The sequence below is a fragment of the Phacochoerus africanus genome, chromosome 15 (assembly GCF_016906955.1).
Source record: "Phacochoerus africanus isolate WHEZ1 chromosome 15, ROS_Pafr_v1, whole genome shotgun sequence".
Classification (NCBI taxonomy): domain Eukaryota; kingdom Metazoa; phylum Chordata; class Mammalia; order Artiodactyla; family Suidae; genus Phacochoerus; species Phacochoerus africanus.
The window spans coordinates 63,492,232-63,511,064 of NC_062558.1; the positions used below are offsets into that span (position 1 = coordinate 63,492,232).

General features: G+C 41.8%; 1 protein-coding gene across 7 annotated transcripts in view; it reads right to left on the reverse strand.

Annotated features, from left to right (window-relative positions):
• Positions 1-18,833, reverse strand: part of FAM13C (family with sequence similarity 13 member C) — a 130,745-nt gene that overhangs the window by 35,973 nt on the left and 75,939 nt on the right. For all 7 annotated transcript variants that reach the window (XM_047760435.1, XM_047760433.1, XM_047760432.1 and 4 more), the window contains one exon: positions 8,740-8,824. In XM_047760435.1, coding sequence (XP_047616391.1) covers positions 8,740-8,824 — 85 coding nt within the window. The remainder of the gene's footprint in view (positions 1-8,739; positions 8,825-18,833) is intronic.

An 18,833-nucleotide genomic window follows, 5' to 3' on the forward strand; every position in this document is an offset into this window, starting at 1 on the left:
AAAAATGTAATTGTAATGTATACATGTAAGGATAACCTGACCCCCTTGCTGTACAGTGGGAAAATAAAAAAAAATAAATAAAAAATCAAATAAAATAAAAAAATAAAAATAAAAATATTTTCCCCTCCCTATGTCACAAAAGTAGAGTCACATGCTCAGTTAAGTTGAGGGGGTAGGGGTTGGGAAGAAAGAGCAAATATCACCATGATAGTGTCCAAGACTCAGAAGGGCCCTCCTGGTACATAGAGAAAACTGGGTGCTGTGATGTTGATCATTTTTAGCCTTTCCACGTCTTCTGGTTGATTCCTGCACAATTGATCACCTCAGTGGTATAGCTGATAAAAATCATCTATGAAGGTAACAAGAGCCATTTCAAAAGAGGGTGTTCATATACAAGCAGATGTGCTTTGAAAAGCAAAACGGAAATTATATACAAAGTAAACAGGAAGACTACTGAAAGAAATTCCCACCTTCCCCGTGTATTTCTAGGTTCATTTAATGTCAGGAAACATTAGTCCCAAAAGTTAGACCTGTAGTTCCACATGGAGACATGGAAAAATATGATTCTGGGAACTGGAAGAGATAGAAGAGGTGGTCTACCTTTGGCCTAGGAGCTGGCTGTTCAGCATCCAGGCACAACATCTGATCATTTCTAGACTATTCTTCATAAGCAAGAAAGAATGAGTAATGAGAAAGGTTTTTATTTTTTAACTTACTTTTCTTTTTATGGCCGCACCTGCTGCATATGCAAGTTCCAGGCTAGGGGTCAAATGGGAGCTTCAGCTTCCAGCCTACTCTACAGCCATGGCAACGTGGGATCTGAGATGCATCTGCAATCTACACCACAGCTTGCAGCAATACCAGATCCTTAACCCAGTCAAAGAGGCCAGGGATCAAAACCACATCCCCAAGGATACTATGTCAGGTTCTTAACCTTCTGAGCCACAGTGAACTTCAAGAAAGGTTTTTTAATGACTGTAATAGATGAGAAATTATGTGCAGGGGCAAGAGGGGCATATGAGAACTTTCAGTATTGTATGGTCAATTTTCTATAAACCTAAAACCCCTTAAAAATGAAAACTACGAGTTCCTGCTGTGGTTCAGTGGGTAAGGAAATGAACTGTGGCAGCTTGGGTTGCTGAGGAGCTTGGTTTCAATCCTTAGCCTGGTGCATTGGGTTAAGAATCCAGAATCGCTGCAGCTGCAGCATAGGTCACAGCTGTGGCTCGGATTCCATCTCTGGCCCAGGAACTTCCATATGCTGTGAATGTGGCCATTAAAAATATCTGTTAATTAAAAAAATAACATGTTTCATAAGTCTGATTAAAAGCCTTGGCTCTGGAGTCAGAGCTCTGGACTTGGTCTGGGATGCTACTTGCTCACAGCCATTATATCCTAAGCCAGATGAGCCTTTTAAAACTAAAAATCCTTTGTAAAAGTGAACAACTGGGACCATGCATACAACACAGTCCTTGGCCTCACTTAAAAACTGAATTTAAAAAATTCATCCTAGTAGTTTAGGCTTGTAGGACTGATTTTTTCCTTTTAGAAAAACCAATTATAGAAATGGCATCAGAGAATCACACTGTCATCCATGAATTTTAAATCATTTCTAAAAATGCTTTCTTTGGGAAAGAAGGGGTTAATGTGAAGCTCCCTCTTTCAGAGATGATGAAGATGGTTATAAAAGCATCAGTGGAAAATTATTGACACTAAAGATCTTTTCCAGCCAAGTTATGTCATAGGTTTAGCACAGGGTAGATTTTATGACAGCAAATGTAGTTTAGACTTTAATAAGAGGTAATTATTCAACTATCAGCTCTATAGATTATTACTGTTATAAATACATTTTGCTGAAGGGAACTAGAGTAATGTCAATCATATGCAAGGCTCTAGGGAATAAACAGTACTAACTGTCATTTCCATCTCTTGAAAATCATTAGAAATTATGATAGAGTGGACATTTAAACATGAATGTAAGCATTGTCAAGTGGAGGGTAGGCAATATAAGCTCTAAATGTCCAGCTTCTTAAACAATGATAGATGACATTTATTGAGCATTTACCACGGGTGATTGCTAAGGACCTCATATGTATTATGCTATGTCATTCTCACAATAATCCTATGAAGTAGATGCTCTCCTTTTTCCCTTTTTAAAGAAAAGGAAACTGAGACATAGAGGGGTCAAATAACCTGTCTGAGATCACCCAAGAAGCTCACCAAGTTCTAGAAAGAGCTATGCTTCTGTACAAGGCAGACCTAATAAATATAATTTATTTCTATTTTCAAGAAGTCTATGGCATGGTGTTCATACAAAGTGTTATTGAAAAACAAAACCAAATTATGATTGGGCTAAATGTTTTGTCATAGATAAAATTATTCACTTAGGGAGTTTCTGTCATGGCTCAGCAGAAATGAATTGGATTAGCATCCATGAGGACCAGGTTCAATCCCAGGCCTCACTCAGGGGGTTAAGGATCTGGCATCACCATGAGCTGTGGTGTAGGTCACAGACGCAGCTTGGATTTGGCGTTGCTATGGCTGTGGTGCAGGGCAGTAGCTACAGCTCCAATTGGACCCCTAGCCTGGGAACCTCAATATGTCATGGGGGCGGGTCAGCCCTAAAAAAAAATTAATTAATAATATGCCCCCGAAAACAGGATTGAGTTGGTATCTTTATGACAGACATGTGAGTACTGATCCTTGCCAATGGATCCTGGATTAATCTAATTTTACATTTCAGAAATGACATGGAAGCCAGAAGTAGAGTTATGATTCTGAGTTTTCAAAGAGTAAAATGCTATGTAACCACAAGAGAAAAGCACAAACCATGAAGAGGCTCAATAATGGCAGATGGCCATCACTGTGGGCCAGTAGGCAATTCATCTGGAGAAAATTAATCCATCATCTCTTAACAAATAATAAGCACTAAACTCTTTGTTTGATAGGGAATGGGAATTTTGGCGATCTCATAAAATGGACTGATATGACAAAAAGGGCAAGAAAATAATGTACATTTCTAGAAAGGGTATATAAAGCAATCCCACAAGCATAATTACTTTGTAACTATTTTATAAAACATTCCTGCTGCTCATATTTTTTAGGTATTGATATCATTGAGTTTCACATGTTGTAAGAAATAATAATTACAGATTCCTCATACACTTTGCCTAATTTTCCCCAGTGGTGTCATTCTGCAAAAGCATAGTACCTGTGCCTATACTCACAAATAAAATTCTACTATTTGACTCCAAATGGAATACACTATGCAGGTCAGGTAAATACCCTTCAAGAAAGGCACAGGGACCTAGAGATGGTTTAGATCAAATGAGCTGAAATGACTATGGGAACAGAGAGGCTGCAATGAGTTAACCAATGACCAGTCTAGATCTCTTCAGTCTTGCAAAGTCAAGGATGGAGTTTAAAATTGACTTTAAAACATAGTAGCTATGTTGAGTGTATACAGGCTACCTTTGGGCTTAATTTCAAATTCTAGAATATTAGAACCATGTGAACTGATGGCAAATGACATAGGGTGAAACACTGAGACCATGGAGTCTGATGGGGAAACTCCCCCACTCCTCCCACTTCCTCCCAACCGTTCCCCACTCAGCAGCTGTGGAAACCTCAATATTAACCCACTAAGTTTTCCTCATCTTTCGTTGGGAGATAATAATGGCACCTGGCTCATTTGGTGGTTGTGGCAATAAAATAAGAAAATTGATGTAACAATGCCTGGCCATAAATGAAGAGGTCATTGTTAGCTAATGTTGATGCTATTCATTTAAAGACCTATAAAGCAGGGTTTCTAAGCTTTGGCACTAGATAACTAAGCTTTTGGACCAGATAACAATTTGTGGGAGAAATGTCTTGTACATTGTAGGACATTTAGCAGGACCCCTGGACTCAAGCCACTAGATGCCAGTAGCACTAACACTACAACTGTGATGCCAAAATAATGTTTCCAGATATTGTTGAATGTCCCCAAGTTGGGTGGGGTGAGGTGGGGAAAAACCCAAATTGAAAACATATGTCTGAAGGAACCAATTTAGGACCAGAAAATGAAGGACTACTTTCTACAGTGATAGCCTTTTTCTAGTTAAAGCAACCAATGCTACATACTAAAAACATAAAAAGATTCAAGAATGATTTGGTTATTACACACATACACAAACTAAGTGTATAACGTTTCCAAAAGATATATGGAATCCTGCATACTTCTGGAATTGAGGTGATGAAGACCCCCTCTTTACTGACTTTCAAAGACTATCTGGGGCTCTGCCAAATAGGATGATATGGTATCCCACCAAGTAGGATAGCTGAGATTTTTCCTATTTCTGAATCCAATCATAAACTTGGAGTTTGAGGTTGGTAGAAGCAAACTATTACATTTAGATTGGATAAGCAATGAGGTCCTACTATACAGCACAGAGAACTGTATCCAATATCCTAGGATAGACCATGATGGAAGATAATATAAAAAAGGGAACACACACACACACACACGACTGGGTCACTACGCTGTATAGCAGACATTAACACAACACTGTAAATCAACCATACTCTAATAAAAAAAGAAAAAAATTAAAAGTCAATCATGAAAAAAAAAAAAAAACTAACTGCACCTGCAGCAAAAACAACTTTCATGGCGCCCTTGGAAGGGTATTTTGTTCTAGAAAGTGTTCTTGAACCTCCTTGAACAGCAGATTCATTAGGGAGCTTTTCAAACATGATGATTTTCAGGCCTCATCTCTACATTTTAATTTTGCATCTTATGGTGGGTAGCCCAGACATCTCTAAGTTTAATAAGCACTCCAAAGTAATTGGGAATATCTTGAAATACAATAGGGAAAGTCAGGTCCTCTTTGATTCTTCCCCATTTCAACTTTTGTATTGGAAAGAAACCTACAGGCCGTGCAGAATTATTTCTGGAAATAACTATAGACTGTACATAGACATACAGTAGTGTTGTCTAAAAATCAACATTAGCAACAAGACTCTTACCCAAATGGAAAGTTCAATTTGAAAAATCAAGATTTTAGAATATAATCATTAATTTGGTATTGCTTTGGAACCATTACTTCTAGTAATCAGCCTTCAGTTATCCTCAGTGCCAGCTTTTGCTAAAATCTCCATCATCTCTGGTCAGGCAGAACAGAGGTGACTATGCTTGGTCATGTGGAATGTCAAACGGCTCTTGCACACACATTGAAAATGACAAGCAGCTGAAAAGACAATCTTCATTCCATTTTCCAATCAACATCGCCAGAATAGACGCTTACTAATGTCCAGTGGAAGCATTTGCTCTCTCTATAAGAGGCTGTTGATTCAGTTAGTGGGATTTTGAGCTGAAGTACTATGTGGGTTTCCATCTCACATTACACAGTCTACAACATACAGAGTGGAGGGTCACTTGCCGTCCTAGATTGCCTGGAATTGGGGATTTCTAGTGTGTGGAATTTTTAGTGTGAGAACTGGGGCAGTTATTTATGGAATCTGCCTTGCAGCTGATGCCCTCTCTATCACTTTTCTCTAAATACCTCTATATCCCTCAGCTCTGTCCCTCCCCCATCCCACCCATCCCTAGCTCTGTCTTGATCCCCTTTCTCCTCCTGAAGTAAATGGACTGAGCCATTTGGTTACATACCCTGAGTTATTAGTCCATGTCGTCTGTGAGCTTCTTCTGGCTGATGAAACTAAGTCAAAGAGAACCTAAGAGAACCTGACCTTCTCTCTCTCTTAATTCAAGACACTTTCCACTTACATAGTGGTTCCCAATACTAGGGAATATTTATGAAATATAAAGATTCAAGGACTTCCAACCTTAGACTGTCAAGCGATGAGGACTGAGAATCCCCATGTATAAAAGTTTCCTGGTAATCATGATGGGCAGAAAGATTCAAGGACACTCTCTGGAACAGAGTGCCCCTCCAGGATGCCATAAAATCTTCTCTGGCTGTGCAGGCAGTTTGTAATTGGATTTCTAGAACAAGGGAGCATCTCAGGTATTTAACTAGGTGAGACTAATATTGGTATCCTATCAACGCAAGTTAAAACCCAGCATTTTCATCTGAAGGCATAAAGACGACAGTGTATTGCTCATACCATCATTTCAGATGTCCAGTGCAAAAGTTAAACAACTTAAGGCATGACTTAAATCGAATCTAAAATGTCTCAAACCTATTTAAATCACAACAATTTGTATTTCTGAATATTTGTTCTGAACAGCTCCTTGGTAGCTTGTTCTATCCAGCCAGTCCTATAAAAATCACTTGTTGGATTTTGTCCTTGTTATACTAAATATTGACATAAATAAATATTGATTCAATATAGACAAATTAAGGCCCAGGGCTAGATTCTAGACTTAAAGGGAAAAAAATTAAGTTGCTCTAATTTTTTATAGATGTATAGCCATCTGTGCTAATCTTATGCAGTCACACTATCATTAAGTCTCTATGTACACACAAAAATCTAGTTCCAAGAAGTTCAAAGATCACCCCAGAAATCCATTCACAGACCCCAAGTTAAGAAGTGCTGATCTAATATGAACATACATTTCTTCCTTCTGAGTGACAGATGGACTAGAAAATGTATGGCCTTCCTATAAAAGTGTGTCTTAGAAGCCAATGAGACCAAACCACTCCACAACTTGAACTGTGAAAGCCTCTTCCAAGTGCTCATCACTTTGGCACTATTCCTGCAAAATGAAGGTCCCTTAGGTCCCTGAAAACATCTAGTGGGTGGTTTCCAGACTGTGACAAAGGGAATTTTTAAAATAAAATATGTGCCAAATAAAGCATTCCAAGGTCCAATATCAGGGTTGGGACTTCTGCACTTTTCCTGTGTCAATTCTCATGCAGTCATTTTAGCTAAACAAGACCTTTTGCAAAGGAGAGAAATGTCAGGATGGGTTTTACCTTGAAAAACTTTCAGGAGCTGTTCTTGCCTAGTACACACACATGCACGCACACGCAAACACACCCCAGACACACAGAGTGCAAATCTCTCTTTTTCATAAACTCTCTTAGGAGGATCCTAGAGTATCTCAGATTCACCTACATTTTGGAAAATCCAGATGTAGCCCACAAACCTCCTCAGTAATAGCTCATTTCTTCCATTTGATATTTAACATGGAATATACTAGTGGTTCCTTTGTGGGAGTGAGCCCTACATCAACTCAGTATGCATTTCTGTTTTATAAAGAATGTGTTAATAAATTTATTCAAAATCCTGTCCATCTAGAAGAAGAAAATATAAAACTATTATTGACCTCTGGAAAAAATAAGACACATGTCAATAATAGTTTTATATTACATATATCCATATCCAACATACAACAAATATTTTATTGAACAGTCTTTGCCAGATACTTGTGAAGCTTTATGAAACATCAGATAATTCAAAAGTTAATTTGTATTTGGCTTGGGACTTCTTTATGTGTCTTTTATGTGGTTTGTTTACAGGGAGTGTAATATGGGGTTGAAGAAGAAGGATGCTGTCTAATAATGTGGCTCAAATCCCTAATTGGCTTGACATTGGTTCCTGCCCAGTTTTACTTATATCTCATTCAAACACAATGGTCAACAGAACAGAGGAGCTCACCAGGTGATAGGACAGCCAACTGGCCACCTGCATCCACAGGGAAATAATTTTACCACTTACTTACAGGGTCATATTAAGCCTTTGTGTCCTTACTATGAATACTATTATGTCACAGGGTTAAGGATTTAAATTAATAGCTATGAAGAACTTAGAACCATGCCTGGATCATAGAAAGTCTTAAATAACAATAGAAGCCACTATTACTAGCTATTATTAGACACCATTATTAATACATATTCTAACATTGGAGATGACTGTGTTGCCTATTAGATCATGTGGACCTTTTTCAAACAGTAATGTCTACAATGCACTATTGCTAAGGGGACTGAAATAGATTACCTTTGGAAGTCTCTTCCTTCAGTTCCTGGAGCTAAAGGACATCTCATGAAGCCAGCTCACCTATGTCTAGTTTTCCCATCCATTCTGAAACCAGTCTGCAAACCTCTGACCCCTTTGGGTTAGAAAATATAAACTGTCTTTTCTAATCACATCTATTTAGGATTTCTTTCCTATCCAAGTCTTCTGCAAGCATTCATTTGCCTCCTGCTTGTGAGTCAACCTACCATCCCTGAGATGAAAACTAGAGAAACTAACAGACAAGTAAACCCAAGTTTGAGACTTTTCAATTTAGAAATTAATGAAAAAAATGAGACAGCATAAGACAACATGGAATCATAAGGAGTTATGTCACTCACCTCCACATTCCCTGGGCTGAAGGATCATTTTACAAGCAATTAACAGAAGAAAGGAACTAGCAATGTGGAAACTCCCCTACTCCCTCAATCCCTCAAAAATATGACTCTCAAAATCACAGAGATTATCTAAATCCAGTGATATAAACATACCCCTTGTTTGTCATAGGACAACCATTAGGAAAATGAAGAGTGGCATCAGGTGAAGTGGATGCTCTTCACCTGATGCCAGCTCTGGAAGTCTGACTCTTGGCCCCCAGCTAGAGAGAAAGATCTAGATTCCAACCCATCTTAATTCTTCCTCCTCCCTCTCAGCTCCCTGGAGCCACAGGCACCTCCTCAGCTTTCATTGCACCAGGCAGTTTCCCATGGGGGACCAGGTTTTAGAGACAGCAGCAAGAGGCTGAAGTATCCTGAGAGCACAACTGAGGGCCTCCCTCCTTACCTGTCGCATCCGCCCCTCCAGCTGGCGAACTCTGGGTGGCCACCAGGGCTGGATCCTTGACGCCGTGCACCTGAGTAGCTTCTCCCTGGTGTGTCAAAAAGGCAGAGCACAGATCAGTTTCCAGGGCTTGGAGCTTTAGAAAGGAATTCTGCCAGCAAAAGCAGAACATCAGGCTTGCTCCCTTAGATCTTAAGAGAGTGCTGGGTCTGCAGCTCCTTTCTCAGGCGACCGGCAGGAAGGGGGCCTTGGCTGCTTCAGGCAGAGCTGGCTGTGCCAGAATCAGATGCAGAGTTATTCCACATGCAGCCTCAGTTTCTGCTTCATTTAAATCCTAACGCATATGGATTATCTGTGACACATGGGACTGGTGATTTCGTCAGCAAGAGACGCCGCACCCAGATAACCAATCTGAGGAGGTATCTGCTTCCCGAGTGTTAGAGGCTTTACGCTGTGCCAGTGTTTCATTCATTGTGCTGACATCAGGAGCGGGTGACCTGAGGCCCCTCCCAGCTACCATTCATAAAAGCCAGCGTCCCTCCACCGCAAAGACTGCAGCAGACCAAACCGCAGTGCACAGAGGGTTACTGCTGCAGAGGCTGCCTGGCATCGCTGAGGTGCTCTGGGACTCCTTTAACTAGTTTGGCATGCAGTGTGTGTGCATGCGGGTAGGGGTGTGTGTATGTATCTTCTGAAGTTACTTTGCTAACATGGGATTAGCCACAGCTGCCTTTTATCAAGAACAGAGTAGGGATGGAGGGAGATGACCTTGGCCCCTTAGTCTGACCCAGCCACTGAGGGAGAAGCAATTGATCTTTTCTAACTCCCAGCATGACATCCCCTCACACCTCTCCCTTTCTCATTTTAAATTTCTCCCATGGTGCTTAATAAGAACAAAGTCATAAAGACTGTCAGTCATATGTTCTGACGCACATATCCTGCTGTGATGCAGATGCCCAGCAAATTAATTCCCCTACCAGGTGACCAGGTGAAGTGAGTCAGACCGAGTCCCTGGCTGGACTCCCCTCTTCTTCTACCCACCAGTTTCCTGGCAGGGAGGCTACCTGGGGTGGAGCCATTTTCCCTACTATGAACCTGCAACACACACACACATACACACCACACCTACAGCCTGCTCTCCACATAATCTATTCCCCACACACCCTCATCCCAACTGCCACATCCTACTCCATATACCCGCTTCCCTTATATACCTTCACACCCTGTGACACACAGGCACCACGCCCCCTGCCCTACATGTACCTTCAGCTCTTGTCTCTCATACCCTCATGCCCAACCCTCCTACCTTCAAACTCTACTCCATTCATACTTTCAACTTCAAATACCCCACCTCCACCCCACACACATTCTCATTCCTACCCCTCACACTCAGCCCTTTTTATCTCCATCACCGCACACCAACATCCTGCTTTATATGCACCCCCACACCCCACACCCAACTCCCACTCTCACACTGTGTTCCCACACATGCCCACCCCTAATCCCCACCTACACCCTCCCACCTTCTGCACATGAACACCTACCTCCAACACCTCCTCACACTCCAGGCCCTTCCTGCACAGACTCCCCTATCATGCTAGCCCGCTGCTGGATATACACCCCAAAAGAACTGAAAGCAGTGACTCAAACAGACATTTGTATACCCATGTTCATAGAAACATTACTCAGAATAACCAAGAAATGTGTTATGAACTGAATTGACTCTCCCAAATTCCTATGTTGCCTCTCTCACCCCCTGTGTAACTATATTTGGAGACAGGGCCTTTAAGTATGAACCTGAAGTATGATTTAAAAGCTGCTCACTGAGAAATTTCTTAAATCTGTTGTTTCTAGGCCAGTTTGAAAGCAGCAGGGGCTTCTCAGGCTCAGGACCCCTCCCCCACCACGCTCAGAGATGACGTGAGAACTGGCACACCCTCACCCCTAGCCCCACCCCCAACTCCCACCCCCTGTGCTCAGGGGCTGTTGCCCTGGAGCCCACAGCTGGAATGACCCATCTGCTCAACATCAGGCCATTTTTTACAGCTTCTTCCTTTCTAGGATGTTCTGTGAGCAACCAAGGTGGAAACAAGAGCCCAAGGTTACTAACAGGAGACACAGAGGAGCAAGGGCACCATGTTTCTGGAAAGATTTAGTAACCAGGCATCAGAGATGCAAAAAGAATGATTCCAGGCAAGCTTCCTATTAAAGAACCTTAGAAATAGGGGTGACCTCTCAAAACGAGCAAAACTATTCTGAAAATTAAGAACTAGCACCATAAGGATGTAGAATGGTACAGCAGCTACAGAAAACAGTATGGTAGTTCTAAAAATAGGTAGTTTTTCAAACATGGTCATTCTAAAAATAGATCCAGCTAGCCCATTGCTGGATATACACCCCAAAAAAACTGAAAGCAGTGACTCAAACAGATATTTGTATACCCATGTTCATAGAAACATTATTCAGAATAACCAAGAAATGTGTTATGAACTGAATTGACTCTCCCAAATTCCTATGTTGCCTCTCTCACCCCCTGTGTAACTGTATTTGGAGACAGAACGTTTAAGAGGCAATCAAGGTAAAATAAGGTTGTAAGGCTGAGGCCCTAATCCAATATGACTAGGGCCCTCTAAGACAAGAGAGGCCAGGGATGCACATATACAGAGGAAAAGGCCAGGTGAGGACATAGCGAGAAGGCAGGCAGGCATCCATCTGCAGCCAAGGAGAGACTTCGGGAGAAACCAGTTTTACCAGCACCTTAATCTTGGACTTCCCACCTCCAGAACCATGAGAAAATAAATCTTGTTTCAGCCCCTGAGTCTGTGGTATCATTTTTTTTTTAATGGCAGACCTAAGAGAGTATTACTAGATTAAGAAGACCTCCAGGTAGAAGGGAGAACATCAACCACTGGAAGTGAGTAGCAGAGGGAGAATGGAAGAAACCGCCCATCGACTGTCATCAGCCATGTCCCTTGCCCACCCTGAACAGACCCATGACCTGAGGACTGTGTGAGGTGGGCCTGATGACAGGGAACCCAGAACAGTGGAAGCAGGAAGCTTTACCTATGACTTTTACCATTGTCACACACATGCCCTACAAGGGGGCGACAGGTGGCATCAAGCCTGTCTCATCTGGGTGAAGCCCCATGGGGCTGCCCCTGAGAAGGCCATTGGATGTGAGGGTCATGCCCCTAGCAGCTGTACCACACAGGGCAGCTCCCAGGCTCTCAATGCACAAAAAGCTGAGATGGGTTCTGGAGCAGCACAAGACCCATGTCAGCCCCTTCCTCATGGGGCTCCGGTCTACTGGGGAACCAGCTAATAAACAGGCAAAGAAATCAAACAATAATGCCAGTTACTACTCTCACAGGGCTATGGAGGAGAGGAACTACAAGCCCGGGGAGAGAGAGAGCAAACAGTTGTCACTCTCTCCAACCTTGCCTGACTGGGTGACCTTTAATGCAGGAATAAGCCTTCCCCTGATAGAAAAATGAAGGGCAGTGAAGCCCTGTGGTCCTAGTGCTCCCTCCTCTTCCCTGGGGGCTTGTGCTCTCAACCAGGCTGCCCCCAGCCCATCCCTCAAGGCCAGCAGCCTCTAGCACTTTTCCAGGTTCACATCCCAAGTCTCCCTGGAGGGTCTTTAGGATTTGCAGGAAAATTGAGCAAGGCTCAATTTCTTGGATCCTCTCAAGAACAAGAACCATCTCTGCTTTCCCAGTTCTCCCATCCAGTCACCAAAGACACCAGAGAGACATCCATGAAACCTTGGTGGGGTTTTTGAAAAGCTCATTTTTCTCTTTTACATAATGGAAAATATGCTACTTGTTTCAGAAAATACTCTCCTTGTTTTCTCTCCTCTACAATTACAAGGTCTCACTTTAGTTGGGTTGGAGTGGAGAACACCCACACAGGCTGAAACACTATTTTCAGATGCCTTTGTCTGCAATTCCCCAGTCATCGAGCTAGCTTACTTTTAAATTCTATGAAGAGGTTAAATGGCCCTATCCCTTTAGCTACCCAAAAGTTACACAGAGATTCTCTAAGGTGATATGGATCAATATCAAATTGGAAATCTGCTCAAAATTGAGGTTACGATGGGGTCCTTGCACACCCCTATGTCTACCGCCCATCCTTCTTCCCTGAGCTCACATTTCCTGCGTATGTTCCAATCCTCACACACTCCACCCTTCCTTCCCATCCACTCCCTGCCTGAACCTCCCCAGGCCGAATTCAGCTCTAGTTGCCTCATAGTCAGAGTTCTATCAAATCTTGAGCCAGTTCTGATAACCTTCTTCAGACAAGGGCCCCCCACTTTCTCTTTCAGCATCTTGTGTTTTTCCTTCCCAATACTCGCTATACTGTGGACTCTTCTTGATTTCTCTACCTATTTACTGGCCCTTTGCAGTTCCAAGAGGGCTGGACCAACGCCACCATTGTTCATGACTGTACCTAAGCATGATAAGAAGAAGGGGAGCCAACCATGAAAAAGACAGAATGAGACAAAGAATGTATAGATATGTATGCCTGGGTCACTATGCTATACAGCAGAAACTGATACAACACTGTAAACCAACTCTAACAAAAAATAAAATAAAATATTAAAAATGAAAAAAAAGAAGTCATTGTGACCAGGCTTCATAGAAACAATAAAATATACTCATCCTTTAAAAAAAGAAAAATAAGAAGCTCCTGTCCTGGCACAGCAGAAAGGAATCTGACTAGGAACCATGAGGTTGCAGGTTTGATCCCTGGCCTCGCTCAGTGGGTTAAGGATCTGGCATTGCTGTGAGCTGTGGTGTAGGTTGCAGATGCAATTTGGATTCTGTGTAGATGTGGCTGTGGTATAGGCCGGCAGCTGTAGCTCCGATTTGATCCCTAGCCAGGAACCTCCATTTGCCTCGGGAACAGCCCTAAAAAGCAAAAGTAAAATAATAGTAGAGAAAAATAAAAAGACAGCCATTACATATGTTTTATTTTCCTGGACCCTTCTGGTAGTACCAGGGAGGCCCTTGTGTGAGTATCCAGTTTCAAGCCTCCCTGCTTCCCTGGCTCCAATTTTCTACAAGCTTATGAATCACCAGGGAGTTTGTTACAGATGTGCACTCCCAGACAGGGACAGACTTGGATTCTGTGGTCTGGGGCAGGGTTGCTTAGATGCAGGAGGTCCAAGGTCCACACTTGAAGAAATGCTCCCTCAGCCCCTGCCTTGGTTGCCTGTTTACCTCTACCCGTCCCAGGAACAATAACTTTTCCCTGACCTATACCCTCAATAGCCTCTAGCCCTGGCACCCATCTTTGGTGCTGGACCACCACATCAGGAAGTATAAAATATGGGGTGCTCAGAAGCAAGGCAGAGTTACCTCTTGAACTGTGGCCGCTGTACTCTGAATATTCCTGCCAAAAGAAGTAGGACTTCTTCCAATGGCTACCAAGAAAATGCCAAATTTGGAGCTACTGTTGTGGCTCAGTGGATTATAAACCCAACTAGTATCCTTGAGGATATGGGTTTGATCCCTGGCCTCACTCAGTGGGTTGAGGATCCATCATTGCCATGAGCTGTGATGTAGGTCACAGATGCAGCTCAGATATGGTATTGCCATGGCTCTGGCACAGGCTGGCAGCTCCAGCTCTGATTCAACCCCTAGCCTAGGAATGTGCATATACTGCACGTACAACCCTAAAAATTGAAAGGAAGTAAGGAAGGAAGGAAGGAAGGAAGGAAGGAAGGAAGGAAGGAAGGAAGGAAGGAAGGAAGGAAAGAAAGAAAGAAAGAAAGAAAGAGAAAGAAAGAGAAAGAAAGAAACAGACAGACAAAGGGAGAAAGAGGAGAAAGGAAGAAAGCAAAGCAAAGCAAGCAAGCAAGCAAGAAAATGACTAATCCACCCCATTCCCAGGGACACTAATCACTGTGGGGCCTGTGTTGCTTACCTTTCACCATGCTTTGCAGCCCAGTCTAACTGAAGGATGATGCTTGGCCCATCCCAGTTTCTTCTGTGCAGGATGGCCAGCCTTCACCTTCCTGCACTACCCAGTGGAGAGATTCAATCTCAGAGAACAAGCTATTCACTTCAGGTAGTCCTCTGCTGACAAGAGGATCCAGGTCCTACTCCCATGACAGCAGCCTTTCTTTTCCAAAGACAATCTTGCCACCACACATAATTATGCAAACCAAATTTTCTTCCAACCAGATGACTTTTTAAATTTTTATTTTTATTGGAGTTGATTTACAGTGTTGTGTCAATTTCTGCTGTATGTCATAGTGACTCAGTCACCCATACATATATATGTGTGTGTGTGTATATATATATATATATACACACGTATGTATATTTACATTCTTTTTCATATCATCTCCAATCTTGGTCTACCCAGGGAGACTGGATATAGTTCCCTGTGTTGTACAGTAGGACCTCATTGCTTATTCATTCTAAATGGAATAGTTTGCCTCTATCAACCCCAAACTCCCTGTCCATCCCACTCCCTCCTCCCTGATTTGATTTTAACCTGGGAAGCAGGAGTCCTATACCTCTTTGGGATATCCTCATGTTCACTTTTTTAAATAAGCAATAAAAACAAGATGTTTGAGAGAATAATACAGTTTATAAATTCATGTTTTCATTCAGGACTGTGAGCTTTTCTAGATAATAAAACATTGATTTTTCAAAAATAGAGCATGTCTCTTTTTCAACTCACAGAGTGAACTTCAATGGCTTCTCTTTGTCATGTCTAGTACTTAAACTATGCAAAAGCACAAGTTTTAAGATAGAATAAACCCCCTAAAAAAAAACATTTTTCCACATCATCAATTATGTCCCTTAGGCTGAAGTCCATGAATCTAGTCCATGTTGTAGCCCATATGGTTACTTCTTTGTGGTACCTTAAGTCCCAATTTCATTTAGTCCTGAAAAATACTCTGCTTAAAAACTAAACTCAGTAAGATGTGTGCACAGCAGAGAGACCACAGGGACCTTTAATCTCAAATCTACCATTTGTTCCTTCTGTGTCTGTGGGCAAACCATCCAACCACATTGATCCAGAGGCACTTTATCTTGTTTTCCTTCTTTCTTCTTTCTACATCTGTGCCTGCAGCATATGGAAGCTCCCGGGCTAGGGGTTGAATTAGAGCTGCAGGTGGAGCCACAGCCAAAACCACAGCCACACCAATGCCAGATCTGAGCCATATCTGTGACCTACCCCACAGCTTATAGCAATGCTAGATCGATCCTTAACCCACTGAGTGAGGCCAGGGATCAAAGCCACATCCTCACGGACACAGTGTTGGGTTCTTAAGCTGCTGAGTCACAATGGGAACTCCCAACTTATTTTTTTCTGATGACACTATATTAACCCTTTCAATTTCTAAAATTCAATGAATATTAGAAATTAATAACCATCCCACTGGAAATCATAAAATTATTTGCCATATGAAATAAGTTACCAGCCTGTGTCTTTAAAAATGTCAGGTCACACTGGAAAGCATCAGCTGTTTTCTCAAATACTAATACTTTGCTAGAAAATGTGAAAATTAAGCATTTTCCTCCCTTAAAATCTGAGTTTTATAGTCCTAAGAAAGCCAAAAATGCCCTAAAAAGGTAAAAGATACTGTAAATCCTTGAAAAGTAAGGATAATAAAGTTCATTCTTCTACTGCAGCCCTCACACCCAACTCCAGTTCCCAAGTCAGAACTGGATACACATTTGCTTCTTAATAAATACTACTGAAGGAAAGAATTACTCCTTTAAAAAACAGCCCCAAAATCACAGCTTTCAGGCAAAAATTTGGTCTTAGGATCAGTAGAAGTAAGTTGGCAGGGGAGTGTGTGGGGGAGGACAGAGGATATCATGAAAACTGTGAGCTTTACATTTTGCCAAGTGAGATCATGTGGAAAATACATGGATGGATAGATAGAATGATGGGTAGATGGATGGATGGATAGATAGATAGATATGGATAAACAAAGCTCCCCATCATTTCATCACAAAATGAAATTTTTAAGAAAAATCTCCAAAGAGTTATTTCTCAACGTCAGTTTTATGAAACCCTTACTACATTGTTCTTATGTTTCTCCTTTAGCTACAAAGCAGTGAAAGCTACTGCACAGGCTGAAACCTGGAACCACTAAATAGACAGAGTCCCTTCCAGCCTGTCATGAGAGAGTAGGAAATTAGTAGTGTGGACAGGAGGAAATGCAAGTTCAAGCAACAAGGAAGTGGATGGAGGAAAGAACAGGGGCCAGCAGGGTGGGGTGTGGGAAGGCAAGGCTGTTAAGCAAAAGGCAAACATAGTGGGTCAGCTACGGTGAGTGTTACCATAATTTCTCTGCTCAGCCCAATACCCCTGAAGTTTCTTCAAGTCGATTCCCAAACAAGGAGAAATTCTGACCAGCTGCTGCCACAGCTTCCACATTTTCTGCCAATGCTATTCTTAAGGATTCCCCTGAGGGTGATGACTATAAACCTGGTTTCCCTGGAAATGAGAAGCCAGGCTGGAGAGTTGCTTCTGAATGAGGGGGCAAAATAAACCAGGCCTGGAAACACCTCTGAGTTTCTTTGCTGTGCGGTTCATTCAACTGGGAAAGAGAACTGGGATTTACACCATGACCATGTTGGCTGCAGGATGTCCTTATTGATAATGAAAAGAGAAGTGAGCTAAAATTAAATGAATCATTGGACACTGTTCCTGCTGAGGAAGAAACGTTGGTAGGGAAGCAAGACCACTTTTTCTCAACTTAGGAAATCACACCAGAAAAAAACATTGTGAATCAACTGTACTTTAAAAAAATTTTAAAAAGAAGACTAACATACACTGGAATTACTAGCTGTAAGAATAATGTGTCCACAGAGAGGGGCTGACCTAAAGATGAAATCAGGATAGGAAAGCAGAGTCAAGAGATAGAAAGAAGTAGCATCTACATGACGTCTTTAATCCCTGGATTTAGCCATGCGTGAAGCCTATCCTGATCCTAAAGTTCCAGGTGTGTGAATCAATAAAAGCCTGTTATTTATTAAAGCCAGCTTGAATTAACTTTCAGTCACAAGGAAAAAAATCCCAGACGCTGGGGAAAAAAAATTCTCAGTCAATCCTGATCTAAGGCCCAACCCTGTAGACTGAGTTTGCATTTCAAGAGAAAAATACAGCTGCCTATTCCTACAGAAAAAAACACCATTCAGCCAACTCAGGAGTATCAGGGGTCTAAAGAAGCCTCTTGCTAGACTGTTTCTTGAAATTAAAATGATTTTGGAGGAGAAACATATCTCAAACAAAACAGTAAGTACCATCTGGAGGTCTGATACAGCTTGATGCCAAAATTTATCTATATGCCAAACTATGGGTGGTAATAAAAAAAGCAATCAAATCTTTCACATGCAGATACACACATAGACATGTGCATAAACACTTGAAAAGGGACATAAGTTGCCTCATTCCATCCCTCATGGGAACCTATGACTAAATTCTACAGGCAGTGAGAAAAAAAAAAAAAAGATAGAATGACGCGATAAGCGTTAAAACTGAAGCACACCTTGAGTTAACCCAATTCGAAAACTTCTGCCTCAATTTTACAAATCAAAAACTGAAAGAGATTAATGTGATGCTTTATGATATGTAGTCTGGGAGTTGGAGAAAGAATTATGAAGACATAATATGGCATGTTTTATCAGGGAATAAGAGATACATTAGTTTTCCTCATACATCTGTTATTTTTTCTTTTTTTAATTAATTTTTTTTTCTTTTTATGGCTGCACCTATGGCATATGGAAATTCCTGGGCTAGGAGCCAAATTGGAGCTGCAGCTGCAGACCTACATCACAGACACTGCAACACCAGATCCGAGCTACATCCGAGACATACACTGCAGCTTGCAGCAATGCTGGATCCTTAACCTACTGAGGGAGGCCAGGGATAGAACCCACATCCTTACAGAGACAATATTTAACATACTGAGCCACAACAGGAACTTCCTGTTATTTTTCTTAATTAAACTGAAGCCAAGAATGGGATCTGCTAAGATGTGGAGAGGAAAACAATATTTTTTCTCATTTTATTCTTCAAGCAACTTTGGGGACTACTGACTGATTATCGACTATACGCACATGGGG